Source organism: Rhinolophus sinicus, chromosome 8 (assembly GCF_057876585.1).
Source record: "Rhinolophus sinicus isolate RSI-liver-muscle chromosome 8, RSI-T2T, whole genome shotgun sequence".
Taxonomy (NCBI): Eukaryota; Metazoa; Chordata; class Mammalia; order Chiroptera; family Rhinolophidae; genus Rhinolophus; species Rhinolophus sinicus.
The window spans coordinates 12,557,883-12,576,502 of NC_142508.1; the positions used below are offsets into that span (position 1 = coordinate 12,557,883).

Genomic DNA, 18,620 nt, shown 5'->3' on the forward strand with positions numbered 1-18,620 from the left:
GGAAGGTGCGGTTAAACTGGTTATTGCAACCTTTGCATATGTTACATAGATTTAAGTTGGAGCCAGGAGTGGATCTCATCCTCTCTCGTCACAGGGCCTGCATGGCCAAAGCAAATAGAACCATTGAAACTGGTATGAATAGCAAATGTAGAGTGAGCAGAGTTGTTAAGGTTTGGCGGGAGGGAAGGAAGGCAAAGAAAAGAGAAAAAAACTTTTTCTAAAAGTCCCAAGCTAAATTACACTTGTTAAATTGAATTATACCAGAGGTCCCAATCTCAAAATAGAAGACTGAGTGCCACCATTACAATCTTCCCTGTCTTCTCACCCACCCCAGGCGGAAAGAATGCCCCTGCACCCAGCTGGGGCTGCAGCCCTCATGATGCCCAGTCAAGGTGTCTATGGAACAAGTGGCACCCATGAATCTGGGCTGGGCTTTCAGAACTGTCCCCTGGAGCCAGGCTGCCAGACCCTACCCACTGCTGGTCAGCCTCTGGTAAAGGGGCCGTCTCTTCTGGAAAATCATGGGGGGCACCACACACACCTCTCCTCTTCTCAGAATTCTTTCTTCCACTACCTCATGGAAGCACGGCCCTCCCCCCACCAAAAAAACAAGGAAATTCTTGGGAAATAAGTCGATGACTATGTTTTCTGAAGGCTGTGATGTTTTCCACATTTTTGGCTTTACCTGAGGCCAGTTGGGGAGTGGAGGGACCTGGCCATCTGTATCTATCTCCTTTTCAGTGGCCTGTCTTCTCTTTGTTTTCCTCAAAGCTTCAGTTTCAGCACCTAGAGGAAGAAGTCAGTGTTGGGGGATGTTTTTGGTTCTCATGTACGTGTTGCTCTGCTAGAAACTTCTAGGGATATAGACACAGGGAAGCCAGCTTCCCCACCCTGGAAGCTCATGGCCAAGCTAGGGGGGAGGGGAACACACAAACATATTTCTCATACAAGGGAGGAAGTGGTCAATTTCAAAACAGTGACAAAATGTGCGAGGGAGAAAAATTCTACGGGGGTGGAGGGTTCCGGAGAGATGTGGCGGGGGAGCCATTGAGCTCTTGGAAGGAGGGAGTGGGTAGGGGAAGCAAGGGGACTGAGTGGGGAGCACAGGGTGAGCAAAGGCACTGAGGCAGGTTAACTGAGGCCACATTTGGAGAGACGTGGAAAATCCCATTGGCTACAGCCAGGTGAGTGGGAACGTTAGGAAATGTATCTAGAGAGTTGGGTGGGGGAATGGAAGGCTGTGTGGGAATGGGTGGAGTTAGAGGGGAAGGGAACTGTCTTCTCCCCGCCACCCCAGAAATCCCCCTTCCCATTGCTGTTCTCTCTGCTTACTAGTCTCCTCCTCTTCTGCTTATCTGCTCCACTGAGCTGGATGGCTGTCCCTGCAGGGACACACTTGCAGGCAACTGCTCTTGACACCAAAAGAGGAGGGTGCCATTCTCCCATTTACAACGGGACCTTAGACAAGCCTCACTGAGCCTCAGTCTCCTCACCTGTAAATTGGGGGTGATATGATGGTGATGAGAATCCAGTGAGAGGATGCATTCAAAGCTCTCTGTAAACTGTAAAGTGCTATACAAGGTCAAGGCTCAGTAGAATTGCCTCTTGTGATAAGTCGTATGGTGCAATTACAGCCCATCTGCTGAGCTGATCAACTCACCTCCAACCAGAAGAGGTGTGGCCCTCGTCTCATAACGGCACTCACTGGTGGGGCATCCTTCGTTAAGAATTCATTCTTCCCCCCCAAAAGGGCTCACAAGCTTTGTTCTGCTGCTGTATGAGTCACATGCACAGCCTTGTACGGGAGGGATTCTCCAGGGGAAAACGTGCTCCCCATTGAGATGGGGTGTCTTCCACTTCCATCTGAGAAGCCCTGCTCTAAATATCTCTGGGATGTCACTTGTTTTTGTGTATGTCTTTAGTATATTAATGTGTCATCTCTGATACACAGGAATAGTACACTGTGTATCTGCTTATTGTTCTTTTTTCCTTCCTCCATCGCTTTGCATAAGTGATGGGAAGTGGTTACCACAAAAGTCATATTTTGATCATGCTTAGTGCTTTGTATCAGCCATGGCTGACAGGCGTCAGAGAAGTCGCCCACTTTTATCTGAAGGGAAGAACCTGCTTTTCTCGAGGAAGACAAGTTTTTCCCAACTCCAAGTTCTAAAAATGTGTTTGGTTTGGGACCTCATGCGAGGTCAGGCTCCCAGACATTGTTTAGAAGCAGATGCAGATGTGGTTTTCATAACCTTCCGATGTTCCAAGCTGATACCCAGACAGAACATAGAATGTTCAGAGGTCTTCACGCTGGGAATAGTCTTGGAGTGATTGGCTCCTAAGAGGAAAAAAGGTCAGAAGGCCCCAAACCAACAGTTCTCCCCAGTAAGTGTTTCCTTCTTCGTCACCTTCTTGAGAATTCCAAGAGGTCCTTGGAGAGGGCGTGAGGTGAGCTAGCTTACAGAACACACACAGCTGTCCTGGCCACAGCCCTGTGACCTCACTCACGGGGCCACATCCGGGAGGCCACATACACACTGAGTCTTCTGGTGTCCTTACGCCTCCCCAGATTCAGTGGGGAGACCGAGGTTAGGGGAGGGGAGGTGGTGCGCCTACGGCCGCCCAGCAGGGGATTGACAGACCATGTCTCACATCTTCAAACTGGACGCTCTGCTGTTCTATGGAGTCAACCCAGAATCAACCAATCAACCCAATCAGTCACTCAATCTCTCTTTCCATCTCCCTCTCCTCTTTTCCTCAGTCTGTCTTTCCTTCGTTGTCCCCACTGATGCTTCCCTATCCGCACGAAAACCTCCTGAAAATGCCTCCAACCCACCTCCAGTCTGTCTTTGGCTCAGTCTTGACCTCGAAAGGCACAAACTTCTTTCATGTACAACCCAAGTAGCAAGCAGCATCAGTTCGCCCTTCTTTTCAGAAGTATAAAGGGGATAAACATAATGTTTCCAAAGAGGTCTAACCAGCGAGTTCGGGATTTATTTATTTTTTTAAAATGAGAAAAAAATCTCAATAGTCATGAATTCTTACATTTGTGCATTTGCTGCATCAGCAAACCAGATAGTTACATGAGGGCTAGCTATGTGCTAGAGGTGGAGACAGAGACGTTGTGGGCTTTTGGATGAGAGAACGTGATGGCAGTCAGGCATGTTTGGGGCCATGGTAACGTGCCCATGGTTTCCTAGGACCCTCTGAGGAGGGGCGGCTGCGTGTAGTCTGAGGCCGGGGTGGAGTGAAGTCAGGGAAGGCTTCCTGGAGTAGGTGAGGGATGCATTGCTAAATAGACTAGGAGAAGAGGAGAAGCAAGACTCTTCGATCTATGTTTGAGGACCTCAGTGTTCGACGATTAAGGAGCAAACACTGTTTGGAACCCCAGGAACACAGCTGCCTACAGAGCTGTGCCGTGGCCAGATCAGTCCATCCACTATCAGCGAGCCTGACCATAGCCCTGGGCTTCCCCCCCACGCATACACACCTTCTCTATGGCCAGTGGAGAAGGGGCCCCATAGGCACATCCTGGGAAGGAATTAGGACGAGCGTTGGCCAGTGCTCTAGCTGTACGGAGGAAGGGGCCGGCCTTCCTCTGTCTTCACGCAGGAGATGACAGTGGTCCTGCCCACGGCATGCAGCGCTGTCCCTAGTTAGGGCTTCCCGGTCTGGAACTGGTTAATGTTCTTAGCAAAGTGGCTCTGAACTGGGGACAGTTTGAACCCTTGGGAACCACTGGCAATGTCCAGAGTCATTTTTGGTGATCACAGCTGAAGGGAAAGGCTGCTACTGGCATTTAGAGGGTAGGAGTCCAAGATGCTGCTTTATTCAGGATATTTCCTACAGTGCCCAGGTCAGGCCCTGCTCCCCCTGCACTCACAGCACAACAAAGAATTATCCTGCCCCAGATGTCGGTGGTGCTGAGGTAGAGAACCCCTGGCTTAGCACATAACGTTCCCTAGCAACCAGTGGTGTCCTTGAGGTGGTACGGGACAACCACCCAGCTCTTGATCTGGGGGCTTTCTTTCTTTCCTTCCTTCCTTCCTTCTTTCCTTCCTTCCTTCTTTCCCTCTTTCCCTCCCTCTCTCTTTTTCCTTCTTTCTCTCTTTCTTTTGAGAGGTAGGGGAGCAAAGATTTTTATTAAAGCAAAAGTGCAGCTCTCTTATGAAAGGGGGTACCGACCCTGGGATGCCCCACTCTGGTGGCTTTCATGCTTCTCTCCACTTTGAAACAAATGGTGGCCCTCGCCTCCCCCGTCTCATCTTCTCCTACTCCAGAGAGGGGGCCACTGGTCCCTTAGGTAAAGCCACCACAGCACCCGAGGCCCAGCATTGTAGGGACCCACGAAAATGTTTTCATTTCTTTTAAAATCAGAACAAAAAAGTGAACTTTTAGATCCCCCCAAAAATTTTTTTTTGTATATAATAATATATTTGTCTTCCTACCAGTACAGTCACAAAATATAACAGTCCATTTTTTATTTTTAATGGAAGAAGGCACGCATAGAGTAGAAGTGTTTAGCGCCCATGAGAGTCAGAATGCAGCCCTGGCTTAGAATTTGTTCTTCGATGCTGTGCTGAAGGGTGCTTTGGTATGGAGGTAGGTGTTGGAGTTCCCTTCTGGAACTTTCTCTGTGACAAGCCCACACCCTCAGGGCAGCCTTGGCTGGGCCCCTGTGCAGACCCTGCCCTCTGTGCTCTGACCAGGGACCAGGACTCTACTGGGGCACATCACCTAGAGTTGCTTTGTTTATGTGCTGGTGGCTTTGCCACCTTTTGGCCACACCATCTCATCCACAGCCAGATGCGCAAATGTCAGCCCTAAGCATAAGTTTAAAGCCTTTGAAAAATGAGACTGGAAGCTCACTGTAATTATAAAAGCTAATATTTATTGGGTAATACACTGTGCCAAGTATAGGACGATGTGCTTCATGCTCCAATTTTTTTCCTGCTTTATTGAAATATAATTGATGTACAACATTGTATAAATTTAAGGTGCACAATGTGTTAGTTTGATACATTATATGTTGCAAAATGATTACCACCTTAGTGATAGCTAACACCTCCACCACGTCATATAATAACCATTTTTTGTGGTGAGAACATTTAAGATCCACTTTCTTAGCAACTTTCAAGTATACAACATAGTATTATTAACTATATCAGTCTGATGTACATTAGATCCCCAGTAGAGTTTTTATCCAAGGATAAAAACAAATATTAAAAGAACTTATTCGTCTTTTAATATTTGTTTTTATCCTTGGATCAACCTCTCTCCATTTCTTCACACTCCAATTTAATTTTTTCAGCTATCTATGAAGTAGGTGTAACTGACATTTCTGTTATATAAACCAGAAAGTTGAAGCTTAGAAATATTAGTAATTTGCCCTAGGTTGGTAAGTTATACAGCCAGGACAGGTTGTGGAAGGGAGTTTATAATTCAAAGTTAAGTTTGGTGACACTGGCAGGAATGTAAGTTGGCTGCAGAGCAGTCTGTAGGCAGTACTCTCATATTGGTATGTAACGTCCATTCATTCAGTCACCACTGAGCACAAGGAATGCTCTAGAAGCTGAGGCAACAAACAAGAGTAAGGCACAATCAATGCATTTTAGGACCTCACAGCCCAGCAGAAAACATGGGATGGATAAGGAAACAGGCCATTATCATAAACATGCTGGGATAGGGCTTTGGCAGATGTCAGGACAGGGCCTGGTGGCGGCGGGAGCTACCACATTCTGGGACCAGGATCCCCATTTACCTGACTGTCCATTTTCTGACCTTGGAGTTGGCCCACCTTCCCTCCTGCACAAAGATGCTTCGCTGCCAGGGCTTTGGGCAAGGCATCCACTGCCTTTGCATGGCCCCAGATTTCAGAGGGAGGCCCTGCTGCAGAGGTATAATATAGAAAAGCATTGGTCTTTTGAGTCTGGATCTAGAAATCCCGCACCGACCAATAGTTAGCCCTGTCCCATTGCCTCTAGCCTCTGGAAGACATCCATCTATATGGTTGAAATCAGGAAGTCCACTTGATTCCTCTTGAAATGCCCCGATGTGTCCTTCTCTTGTTCGCAGCAGAGGGGTGATGATGGCACGCTCAGCGCCGACGATGATGGCCAAGGCAAGAAGAACAGCCAGCCCAGGAGTCCCCGAAGCAGCCAGCTGGCCTATGCCATCCTGGATACCCCACCATGGTATCTCTGCATCTTCTTAGGGATCCAGGTAATGCCACCCAGCAAGCAGTGGGGCCAAAGAGGCTCTGCCTCAAAAGCCACATCAACACACACCCTGGTCAAATTCGTCAAGATCTGGAGTTGTGGATATTCTTGTCTTCCATTTGGTTGGCCTCCAGGGAAACTCCAGGCTCCTCTGGTCCCTCTTTCTGTCCAGGAGTTTGGGGGTGGCGGAAGGAATTAGGGAGGATTCTCTCTCTTGCTGGGCTGATCGGGCGCAATGAGAACACAGATGGGGCCTTCTTCTTCTTCTTTTTTTTAAGATACCAGTTTTAATGTATTTGATGGTCAGCAAAAATTTTGCTAACCGATGCTTGGGAAATTTGGGGAAATAGGCACTGTCAAACACTTTTGTTGGCGTGTTATTTGGTGCAACCTTTCTGGGTGACAATTTGGTGATTTTTATCAACATGTCAAACACATATACCCTTTATCCCAGTCCCCAATGCTTAAGAATTTCTCTGAGGATATGCTGGCAAGACTTGTTCAATGCAAAGATGTTCTTGTGATATTGGTCATAGTAAAATCAAAATCACACAACAAACAAACAAACAAATAAAATCCTAGAAACAGCCAAAATAGCCATCCTAGGGAACCCGCTAAATTGTGACACAACCTAACAAATGACTTTTTATGCAGCTGTTAAAAAGAGAAATACATATTTACCCTGCAGTTAGGGAATGTTCTCCAAGATACGCATATATTAAGTGAAAAAAGCAAAGTAAATAGCTGTGTATAGTGTGATCTTTTTTTGTGTCAAAAACAAACAAAGAGACTGAACGATAGACCTAAGTATATGCAGCAACTTTGTGTGTTTTGAAGGATTCACAAAAACTAACAAGGGTATTTAATGTTGGGAAAGGGAACTAGGAAAAGGAGGGTAGCTTTCAAATTTCACTTCTTATTTTGTGACTTTTTATAGCATGAATTTTCTAATTTTATAGATGTGTCTCTTTTAATTTTACAAACTGCGCCATTTGGGACATCAGGGATGAGATGCACTTTTTTTGTTTGCTTCTTTGTGCTTTTCTATTAAGTGAGGAGAGCAAATGTCATACTAGTTTAAATATATTATCGTGAGCCAATAAAATGGATAACTTAGCTATTTTATCATGAGAAGATGCTGAATTTTGTAAAATGCCTTTTCTTCATCTATTGACATGATCATTTGATTTTTATCTTTCATTCTATTAATGTGATATGTCATAATTATTGACTTGTGTATGCTGAACCATCCTTGTATCCCAGGAATAAATCCCACTTGATCATGGTGTACAATCTGTTTAATGTGCTGTTGAATTCAGTTTGCTAAGATTTTGTTGAGAGTTTTTGTATCTATGTTCATCAGGGATATTGGCCTATAGTTTTCTTATAGTGTTCTTATCTGGTTTTGGTATCAGGGTTATGCCAAATGAGTTTGGGAGTCTTCCCTCCGTTTCAAATTTTTGGAAGAGTTTGAGAAAGATTGGTCTTAATTCTTTAAATGTTTGGTAGAATTTACCAGTGAAGCCATCTGGTGCTGGGCTTTTCTTTGTTGGCAGGTTTTTGATTACAGTTTCAATCTCCTCACTTGTTATTGGTCTTACGGTACTTTGTATTTCTGTTCTACGTATCAGTTGTAATGGCTCCTCTTTCATTTCTGATTTTATTTGTTTGAGTCCTCTCTTTTTTTCTTAGTGTAGCTAAGGGTTTGCTTATCGTTTCAAAAATCCAGCTCTTAGTTTTGTTGATCTGTTCTATTGTTTTCCTGGTCTCTTTCATTTATTTTTCTTCAATCTTTGTTATTTCCTTCCTTCTGCTAATTTTGGGCGTGGTTTGTTCTTCTTTTTCTAGATCCTTGAGGTATAAAATTAGGTTGTTTATTTGAGATCTTTCTTCTTTTTAATGTAGGCATATATTGCTATAAAATTCCCTCTTAGATCTGCTTTTGCTGCATCTCATGAGTTTTGGTATGCTGTTATTTCCATTTTCATTTGTCCCAAGATATTTTTTTTATTTCTTCTTTGACCCACTGGTTGTTCAGGAGTATGTTGCATAGTTTCCACAAAGTTGTGAATTTTCCAGTTTTCCTCCTGTTATTAATTGCTCGTATTATGCCATTGTGGTCAGAAAAAGACACTTGGTATGATTTCAGCCTTCTTAAATTTGCTGAGGCTGGTTTGTGACTCAACATATGATCTACCCTGGAAAAGGTCCCCTGGACTTCCTGGTAGATGGTCTTGCCCTCACCTTGTGTCTTGTTTTAATAATGAGCCTCTCGCCTGTTCTTATTCTTAAAGCCACCTCCTTGGTTCCTTATGTCCTTTGGTGCTGTGCCTCTGTCTTGGTTTCTTACCCAGCATATCAATTCCCGGCACCAAGTCCCTGCCCTTGAACCCCAGACCCTCTGGCTGGGTTCCGGCTTCTTGCTGCCAGGCCTTCCTAGCTCCCACTGGATCTGTGTCTGTCACTCATATCCAGGTTCCTCTGAGACTAGAGGTGGAGCTCCTGCCTCTGCCAGCGAGAGTGGGAAGGAGGGTGGAGGAGGCAGCCACAGAATCTGCACACATGTCGACGCTCTCTGCTCTGCCCACAGCATTTCCTCACGGCCCTGGGGGGGCTCGTGGCGGTGCCACTCATCCTGGCCAAGGACCTGTGTCTGCAGCACGACCCTCTGACCCAGAGCTACCTCATCAGCACCATTTTCTTCGTCTCGGGCATCTGCACTCTCCTGCAAGTGTTTTTTGGAGTCAGGTCGGTAAAACTTCTCCCCATGGATTCTGAGTTTTACCTGTCAGGGTATCAGCCAGGTTTGCTTGGCTGGTAGCTGGAAAGGTGGTTACGAAGCTGGGATGGCCTGAAAGAGGAAGAATAGAACAAGAGTCGGAGCCTACATTCAAGTACCCACTCCAGACCTTTCTGTCTATCTTAGCTAGGATTCTTGACTAAGGTAACACAAATCCAAGTCAGCTTAGGCAAAAATGTGTTCTTCATTCACTTGTGAGATCCAGCCAAGAGACAGGCAGGGTGCATCATGCATCAGGGACGTGTTGAAGCAGGGACTCAAATGCCACTGGAACTTTCTCTCCATCTCTTGTCTCTGCTCCGTCTCACCCCTGATATTTGCGAGACCCAGGGCGAGAGGACAAACGGAGACCCACACACTCCATGTGTCTGCATACTGGAGCGTTACAAGCCAAGTTGACAAATGCTTAACTAAGAGATGGGCTAGTCATCCTACTTGGAAAGCCAAGTTTGAGTTTAGCATTCTCTGACTCCTAACAATTCTGCTTTGGAACCTGGCAGCCAGCCCAGGGCCAGCCCCCAGCCTGCGGCCCTCTCCCTTCCCTTCCCACCTCAAGCTTTTCTCTGGATCACAAACGGTCTCGCAGGTGTGAATGTGGCCACTCCAACCTGCACAGCCGTGTCCCATCCACACACTCGGTTCCCCAAACAGCTGCCCCTTGGCCATCCTTCTGGCCTGGGAGAGTGCCCACCTGCATCATGGGCTGCCTTCAGTGGAACAGACCTGGGGGGAGAGGCCCAGGCAGGTGATGGAAGAGGCGCAGAGCCTTTTGGGCAGAGGATTCTTGAGCCTCAAAGGGGAGACGCACATCAATTGAGGTGGGCATATCCCCTCGGCCCAGCAGATGCCTCCCCCCGAGGAAGCCAGAGAGGGGTCTCTAGGGCACCGGGCTAAGTGCAGGGCCTCCCTTCCCTATTCTGAGGGCAAGCCTGTCCCTTCACTACTCTGCCAGCGCCTGTGCGTCATTGTCACAGACAGGCTTCCTGCACTGAGTGTACACAGGCCTGCTGGCAGCCTTCACACTTATTCCCCTAAATGAAGCAGGTACTGCTCAGGTCACATTTCAAAGTTCCAGGGTAGAGCTCCGAGCTGCACAATATGAGTCAAATGCCCAGCCCTGGACTGGAAAGGGCACCAAGTATGGCAACCCCCGCTCAGGAAGGTTTCCCAATGAAGCGGGAAAGACGAGATTTGCTCTGAGTAAACAAGACAATTGACAGCCACTGAGCCAGCCCTGTGGTTTGGCACCTGTCAGATAAGGCAAATGATGGTATGTGCCCTGTTCCCTTACAGTCTCATTGAGATAATCAATGGTACAGTAACTGTAATTCCTTTTCTTTTTAAACCATCAAGGCCTTTATATTTATATGTAGGCTGCTAAACTCAGTCTGAGTAACATGGAGTCCTGTCGTACTGGAGCTAGCCCGGACAGAATTGTGAAGGATGCCTGGGAAAGGTGTCTTGGAGCCTTTCCTTATTTCCACACATCCTCTTTTCACATTCTCTACTGCCACCCCCTGCCCCACCTGTGTCCTGAGAACCTCACACAGTGCCTCCTTGGGGTTACCGTCTTCCCAGGAAATTCCTCCCTGTGGGTTTTCCAGAACTTTTCCAATCACCTCCCTCACCCAAATCTGTTACCCCTGTATCTCCCTGCCCCCTTTGACATCGATTTAGCCGCTAGTCCAAGGACAGATCCAGGTTTTGTTCAGTCTGAAGATTGTACAGTTTTTGGTGTCCTCATTAAGAAAAAGGACATAAAATTATGAATACAAAATCATCTACCAAAAAAGGGAATATTTACTTATATATTTACTTACAGTAGTGAAAGCGCCTATGGGCCTTGGTCTTCTCGTAAGTGCGGCGAGAAATACAAACTCATCAGGAGTTAGGGTTCCAAGAACTTACATCCTAATCACACATGCAAAGAAAGAGGGAAATAAAATTAGGAAATAGAATTATGCAAATGTCATTAGACTAAGGGGAGGAGTGGGGGATAAATGAGTCTGGTTCCACCGGCGGAAATGGGCTTCCTTCTCAGATGCTAATAAGCTAGTGCCTGAGACATTATAGATTGCAAAAGCTAACTGATAGCGTGTTAATCAAAGTCTAAGTACATCTGATTGCTGGTTATCTGCTAACCAGTATTTGATAATGTACTTTTATAGATAATGCTGATGTTGCAATAAGATTTCAGAAGGTCTTAGTGATTAAAACCACATTAAATAATCCAAAGAGAATGATAAGCCATCGCTGCTGCTCTTGGCATAAGAGCTGACAAACACTGTCCCTGCTATGGGTCCGGCAGCTGTAGTCCTGGGCAGCATGGATGGCTGCGTCCTGGGTACGAGGTAGGGGTCTTAGCTGCATCCCCCCAAAATCCTCCCTCATTCAGGCACTCACTACTGAAATTCACGGAAAGGGCACATATCACCACTCATTTCAAAGTAAGACATTAAGTTTGGAAGACTGTCACTAGAGGAAATCAAATATTGACTATACTTAATTCTGGGTCTTAGCTCCATCTCTGGAATTATTCGTGATTTTTACCTGGTAATTTCTTTTTCTGGAGTGCTTCCGGGTAAAATATCTTCTTTCCCATTTTCCTGAGAATATTTCAAGTGGAGAGCAAATACTTCTGTTACCAAGTGCATTCAGGTATCTTATGCTTGCTTGCATGTGGTTTGGCCAGAGTCGCCCCTGGCCTTGGTCCTTTCCATCTACTGACTTCCATGCCGAGCCCTGCCCTGCCCTAGCTCTGCGCCAGACAGGCCGTGGCCACCCACAGGGCTCTGCAGTCACCTTGCTCCTGCCCTGTTGACAGGCAAGTCACCAGATGCACCCTTGGAGTTCTGGCTGGAGCAGGAACAGTGTTGGCTATTGAGATAGAAGAGGGACTTGGTGACCAGTCACAGAGGAGGCAGAGAGGTTGATGCATCCCAAAGAGGCGGCTGGTGTGCCTGCTTTTTCTGGGTTTAATTTGGATAGTTACCTACAGGTAAGGTGCGTGATGGGCTTTCCCACAATTTAGCAGGTCCTTACCTACTTGGTGTAGGGAGCTCAGGAAAAAAGACGAAGGGAAGACAAGCCAGGTAGGCACTACAAGTTCTCATGGAGGCCAATGTGAGATGCCAACTAAGAGTGAGAAGAGCTTGGGTGGAGTATACGCCCCAATAATTGACCTCAAGCCTGTTCTGTCCATGTGATAAAAAGGAGCCTGAAGGTAGAAGTCCGGGACTGCAGTTCATTTTTGAAGACACCACGGAATTTGGCAAGCCAGAGCTTAGGCCGTGCATCTCTTGTTGGTGGGAGAATGTCACATGTGTGAGCTGTGCTTTGGTCCTGGGGTTTGGGAAAATCCACTGCAACAGGAGTAGACAGTGGCACCCACTAAGCATGTTTGCTGAGCTCTGTGCTGTCTCCAAATCGTTTCCCAGTGCTTGACTCTCTTCTCCTGGGCTTGCATCGCCAAGACCGGGGTTAGTTCTTCTCTTTCCCTTCCTGACCTCTCCTACTTGTCCAAGGTTTGGCAGAGTTCATGGCTCTGAGTTAGGGCTTGGCAGGAACTCCCTGTATTCTGAAAACAGCAGGTGTTATTTGTTGCCTCTAACTGAGCTAGGACTTGGATTAAAAGGCCTCCAGTAGGGGCCAGTGACACATCAGTACTAAAGGATCGTGTGGGTAACTGCATCCTTTCCCCACCTGCAGACTGCCCATTCTCCAGGGAGGGACATTTGGTTTTGTGGCACCCTCGCTGGCCATGCTCTCCCTTCCCGCCTGGAGGTGCCCTGAATGGACACTCAATGCCAGCCAAGTAAACATCAGCTCTCCTGAATTCACTGAGGAATGGCAGAAGAGGATTCGAGAGGTAATGGGGAATGAGGTGGGGTGGGGTGGGTGTGTGTGTGTGTTTGGAGTGGACGGGGTACTCAACAGGGGCTGCTGTGTTGATTCATTTGTTCAACATTCATTGTTCAACTTACCACTAGGCAAGATCCTGGGCATTAAGATACTGCTATAGATAAGAAAGAGAAGGACCTTGCCTTCATGGAGCTAAAATCCTAGTGTGTGGATGTGCAGGGCAGAGTGGGAGAGAGAGGCAAACATATTCCAATGACTAAGTAGAAAAGGGAAATTTCAGGGAGTTTTTAAGTGCAATGAAGAAAATAAAGCAGGGTAACGAGCAAGAGAAGCATTGGGGCTGCCAGGGTGGAAAGGATGGAGAGGGAAATTAAGTTTACTGGGAAACACTCACATATTTCAAGGCAGAAGAGCTGAAGCACTTCCTTAGACAGTCCGGGGAGGCAGTGAGTACTCTCATTGTATATTCAGTCATCAAACATCGTTTTGAGTACTTGCCAGATGCCAAGTGTTGTGCTAAGTGCTGGGGCTGCAAAGAGGAGAGCGACATATCACAGTGATGATATGACGATGGTGATGATGATGGTGATGGTGATGGTGATGATGGTGATGATGGTGATGGTGATGGTGATGCTGATGGTGATGGTGATGATGATGATGGTGATGGTGATGATGATGGTGATGGTGATGATGGTGATGATGGTGATGCCGATGGTGATGCTGATGCTAATGGTGATGGTGATGATGGTGACGGTGGTGATGATGATGATTATGATGATGATGGTGGTGATGATGATGGTGATGGTGGTGATAATGGTGATGGTGATGCTGATGGTGATGTTGATGATGGTGATAGTGGTGATGATGATGATGATGATGATGATGGTGATGGTGACAATGGTGATAATGGTGATGATGGTGATGGTGATGCTGATGGTGATGCTGATGCTAATGGTGATGATGATGATGATGGTGGTGGTGGTGATGATGACGATGGTGATGATGGTGATGATGATGGTGATGGTGATGATGATGATGGTGATGATGATGGTAATGCTGATGATGATGGTGATGGTGATGCTGATGATGGTGATGATGCTGATGATGATAGTAGTAGCAGATAGTAGTTACCGAGCACTTACAGTTTTCCAGACATTCTGTTACAAGTTTTTCATAGATGCACAAGTGCCATATTGACATATATCCACAGTAGGCTCAGATTAATGGGAAAACCAATGTGCAGGCCTGTCTCGGTTAACCATTCTGTTAGTGGGTACTGTCTGCTTAATCTGTTACCTTTGGACAGTTGTGCCCTTGTGCTTATATGGCCTATGAAACCTGACCCTTGCTTAATTCAGTTGTATCATTAAGGAAAAAGAAAATGTCGTCCTTAAAGCAGACTCTGAAGTTTGGTCATGTTCTAGGTTGGCTTATCTAAACGCTAGATAAGGAAGTCAGCACATTGAGGATTCTTGGCAGAGAATTGAGCCACACACCCAGGGAGGGTCGACTTGATAGCTTCTAGACCCCACCATCCTCATCTGATGTGGGAGGTGAGGGGCAGGGGCGCTTGTGGGTGGGGTACTATATGAGAGAGTAAAGGTCACTAGAAATCTCTAGGAAGTCCAACCATCTCCCTCCCAGCTGACCTTAAACACCTAGGCCTGGAGCTAGGCCAGGGACCACCTCCAGAGGGGGGGCGAACTACACACATATGTCATGATGATTGGTTCCAGTACAAGGTAGTTTGTTCAGGCGTGAAGATAACCCTTATCGCCTTCAGCACCGCCTCCTCCAGGATCACTAGAACTGGACGCAGGACACTCCTGAACTCAGGTGTGGGACCTGGAGCAGAGTCTGTTCCCGAGAGATACCTTGGAACCAAGCTAACAAGTCTTGACCAGACAGGGTCCATCCTGCAACCCACCCCATCCATGTTCAATGTCCTTATAGCTTCATGGCTGTGACAATGGTTACATCCCTTATATGTGAAACATAAAGGAAGAGGAAAGTCAGAGGAGGGAACGCAGTACAAGATTCACATTTTTGCCCACGTTTGACCAACAAGAAGGAATAGAACCGACAAAACACTTTAATGTATACTATTACTGTATATTGGATAATACTGCTCTAGTTTTTTTTTCTCCCCTATGAACTCATAATTAGTCCATGACTCATCTTAATTTATGCAAAAGTTGAAGCAACAGACCCTGTTCTGATGTGCCCCCTACATTCACAATGTTCACTCCTCATTTTCCATTCAATATGGCCCAGTATATTCGGGTCCAGTTTTATTATGTCTTTCAGTTTAGTAGAATCAACTCTGATGCCAGCATCCCTCATCTCAGACTGAAGATTTATCTAGAACTATTGCTAATAATTTATTTTATTATTTTCAACTTATTTTCAACATAAAGGGCAAAAGTAGCATTGTTTGGTATGGTAATTTGTTTGGTGGCTCCAGTTCTTTCTGCCGCCATCTTTCTTTCTCTCCACTGGGATCCCTTCTTTGCCCACTTCCCTGCTCGATGGGAAGAGGGAGTTTTGAGTCCTTCTCTGCTGTTCTTTAGATAATGGGCAGCAAAAGTAACATTGTTAAACCCTCATTGTGTGGCCTTCTTCAAGGTACTTTCAAATGATCTAATAAGTGTATTGTCACTGAGTCCTTTCCACTGGGTAGGATGCATTCTGAAAACACCAGATTTTCCCAATAATCCCAATTAAATTGATTTCTATTTTTCTAATCTTAGTGAACACAACCAAATCCCTAGTCCTGGGAAAGAGGGTTTCTTTACCCCACCCCCCCTTTTCTCAACCTATCATTTAGAAACAGCTCCACAGGTGAGGGGCACTTTTGTGCCCCTCGTGTTTAGCTTGATCTTACACTCTCCTACCCTGGAAAGACAGCCCTTTGCACCATTGTCACCCGCATTTGGTTGTTCCAAGCATCTATTCTAAGTTTTCAATAATTTCACTGCTTTTGAGAAGTGACATGAAATATGAAAAGATCACTTGATATTGTGTTTCTTGTTCCACTTCTGTTCATGCTATGAAAAGTGATCCTTGAGCTGTTTGATAATATAAGTTCACACTCCTGTTAGTGGGCAATCTGGGTTGCCAGTCTTTATATAGAAGTCTGGCCCAGGGCTTTAGTTGCAGAATCTCAAACCAGAACACCGTCAATACCAGTTTTAAAATGTATTAGAACTTCCCATGTTCTGTCCAGCGTAGGTAGCCGGCCAGCTTTATGAGGGGTCATACACCCTCATCCTCTCCCACCAAAGGCACATGTGCTCATTGTTGTTGGCAGTCTGGGCCATCCTGGCAACATAAGTGACTTCAGATAGATATGGGGATGATGTTGTTTGTGAGCCCACGTGTGCATGCCTTGTGGTCCAAGGTGTCATCTCATGGGCCCTCGTGATTACACTCAAAGTTATACTTCCCTCCTCTTTTTAAGTATCTGAGATTTGACTGTCCAGTCCTGTATTACAAAAGGTGACGTTTCAGTAATGCCTTTTAGGGTCCACTTGCCAGATCAAACTGCAAGCCCAGGGGCGACAGCCCAAGAATCCATGTAATTATGTAGGGATAGTTTTGGGTATTTATGAGTGCAGTCAGCCACGTCACACATAACTCGGTCCGTTGGTTGGATTTAGACTTACTTCACTTACACCGAGGTCCTCCTGTTAGAATGTTACTTTTCCAGAATGTTACTCTTCCAGACTCAGCCTTTCTCAGTGGTACCTTTAGTGAGACTCTGACCAGTGCTTTCTAAATTCAAAGACTCACACAATAGAACCCAAGTCTCTTGTGAGGTAGTGTCTGTCCCAGGAGAGGGGCGACTGTCTCTTGCTTATGCATCCTATGAAAACTTCCTGTGTAACTGCCTTCTATTTTCCTGAATATAACTATTTCCCTTTAATCAGCAAAGTTTGTTGATCAGCCCTTTCCTTATTTGAATATCTTGCTGACATCACTGAAGATAAATGATTGGAATCTCTGATCTTAGAGTTTTGGGTGCCATGCATTAGTGGTCTAATTCCAAACAGTGCCCAGCAGCCCACTAATTAGTAATGGCCTTTCAAAGGGACAGTGGTTGAATAGCTGCTTCAGGCCTCGTCCTCACAACAGCTCCACGGTGGGGTGGAAGCACCTGGCTTCTAACAGGGTCAGTTCTCATGCAGCGTGGACACATCTCAGACCTCGGGAAAAACTGTGCTTGCAAGGACACAGTAGATCCGTCTGAACCATCACTTGTGGATTTCTTCCAGAGCCGTTTTTCACAGGGCTATGCTCTGGTAGTCCAAAAGTGCACCCGGATGTCCTGTACTCCAATAATCTCCCCAAGGCCTCGTGCTTCCTTCTTATCTCAGGGTGGATCCTGAGGCCACAGAGCTTTTTAATCTTTAAAGAACAGGTCCACGTAATCCCAGGCCAAACTATTCCTAAGAATTTCACTTGTCAAGCTGACAGGCCCTGGAGTTTTGCCAGGTTGATTGGTCCATCTCAGCATGCGGTGCGTTGCCCCACCTTTTCCAAATCAGTATGTTCTTTTTCAGTGAAGCCTAGTTTTACTGTGTCATCCATAGAATGAATCACAGAACACATGTAGTTTGTGGGGCTTTGTTCCTTTGTTTGTTTTTATTTTGTGCATGTGTGTTTTTCCTGTGTTTGTTTGTGTTCTTCCCCAGGGAGCCTCTACTTGGCTTTGGTAAATCTAGGTTAGTGCAAAAGTAATTGCCGTGTAAAAGGTTAAAAATAAATGTAAAAACCGCAATTACTTTTGCACCAACCTACTAAATGAAAACTAAGCAAAGAACGAGAAGCAGGGTTTCCTCGCCCTGCTCTGCTAGATGCCGGGGCAGTATTTCCCTTTCATTCCAACCTACTGAGGGCTGTAATTCCTTACGTAAGAACCTCTTGCCTTCATACCATCCAAGAAGAAAGAGCTGAGAAATGAATCTGTCTCTTCTACCTGCTGCTCAAATCCTTCCTGTGTTCTAAGGAAGTATCCGTGTCCAGCACCGCAGTGGCACAAACCTTCACCACATTCAGAAGCAGTAGGCTTGTGTTCTAAGGATACTGGGCAAGAGTGATGGAAAGGAATTTCCTTGGGGTTTGAACAGTATTAGGAGTAAGAGAGGATGTTTAGGGATATGGGTCATGCTGTCCCTGCATTGAGACGGGATCCCAAGTGACAGAGACACCCATACTTTCCTTAATACATTTACTGTTTTTGTGTTGGTGAGATATATCTCTATCTCTGTCTCTGTCTCTGTCTCTGTCTCTATCTCTGTCTCTATCTCTCTCCACACACACACACACACACACACACACACACACACACATACACGAGTGCCAAAAAATATATATACACATTTTAAGAAAAGGAAACTGTATTAAAATTGTAATACTCAATATATACCAATAACAAAAGATGAATACAAGTCATGTTTGACTTCTGCAACACAGGAGGTGCTCAAAGTGGTTCCCATCAGCGTCCAGACACTTCTGATGACGGCGAACTACTGCTTGAGCAACCTTGACCAAAGGGTCCACTTGTATACATTCTTTTTGGCACCCCCCATATATATAGAGTCCTCTAAAGCAGGAGTCAGCAAACTATGGCTCTTGGAATAAATCCAGCCTGTGGTCTGGAGAATGGTTTTTACATTTTAAAAGGTTGTTTAAAAAAGAAAGTGTAACAGAAACCCCATATGGCCCACAAAACCTGAAAT

General features: G+C 45.9%; 1 protein-coding gene across 5 annotated transcripts in view; it reads left to right on the forward strand.

Moving 5' to 3' along the window:
* The window catches only part of LOC109457695 (solute carrier family 23 member 2-like), a 34,098-nt gene that overhangs the window by 1,281 nt on the left and 14,197 nt on the right, over positions 1 to 18,620 (forward strand). For 4 of the 5 annotated variants that reach the window (XM_074315335.2, XM_074315337.2, XM_074315338.2 and 1 more), the window contains exons 2-4: positions 6,076 to 6,222; positions 8,809 to 8,966; positions 12,727 to 12,886. In XM_074315335.2, coding sequence (XP_074171436.2) covers positions 6,076 to 6,222; positions 8,809 to 8,966; positions 12,727 to 12,886 — 465 coding nt within the window. The remainder of the gene's footprint in view (positions 1 to 6,075; positions 6,223 to 8,808; positions 8,967 to 12,726; positions 12,887 to 18,620) is intronic. The other variant, XM_019750790.3, reaches the window with a different exon arrangement.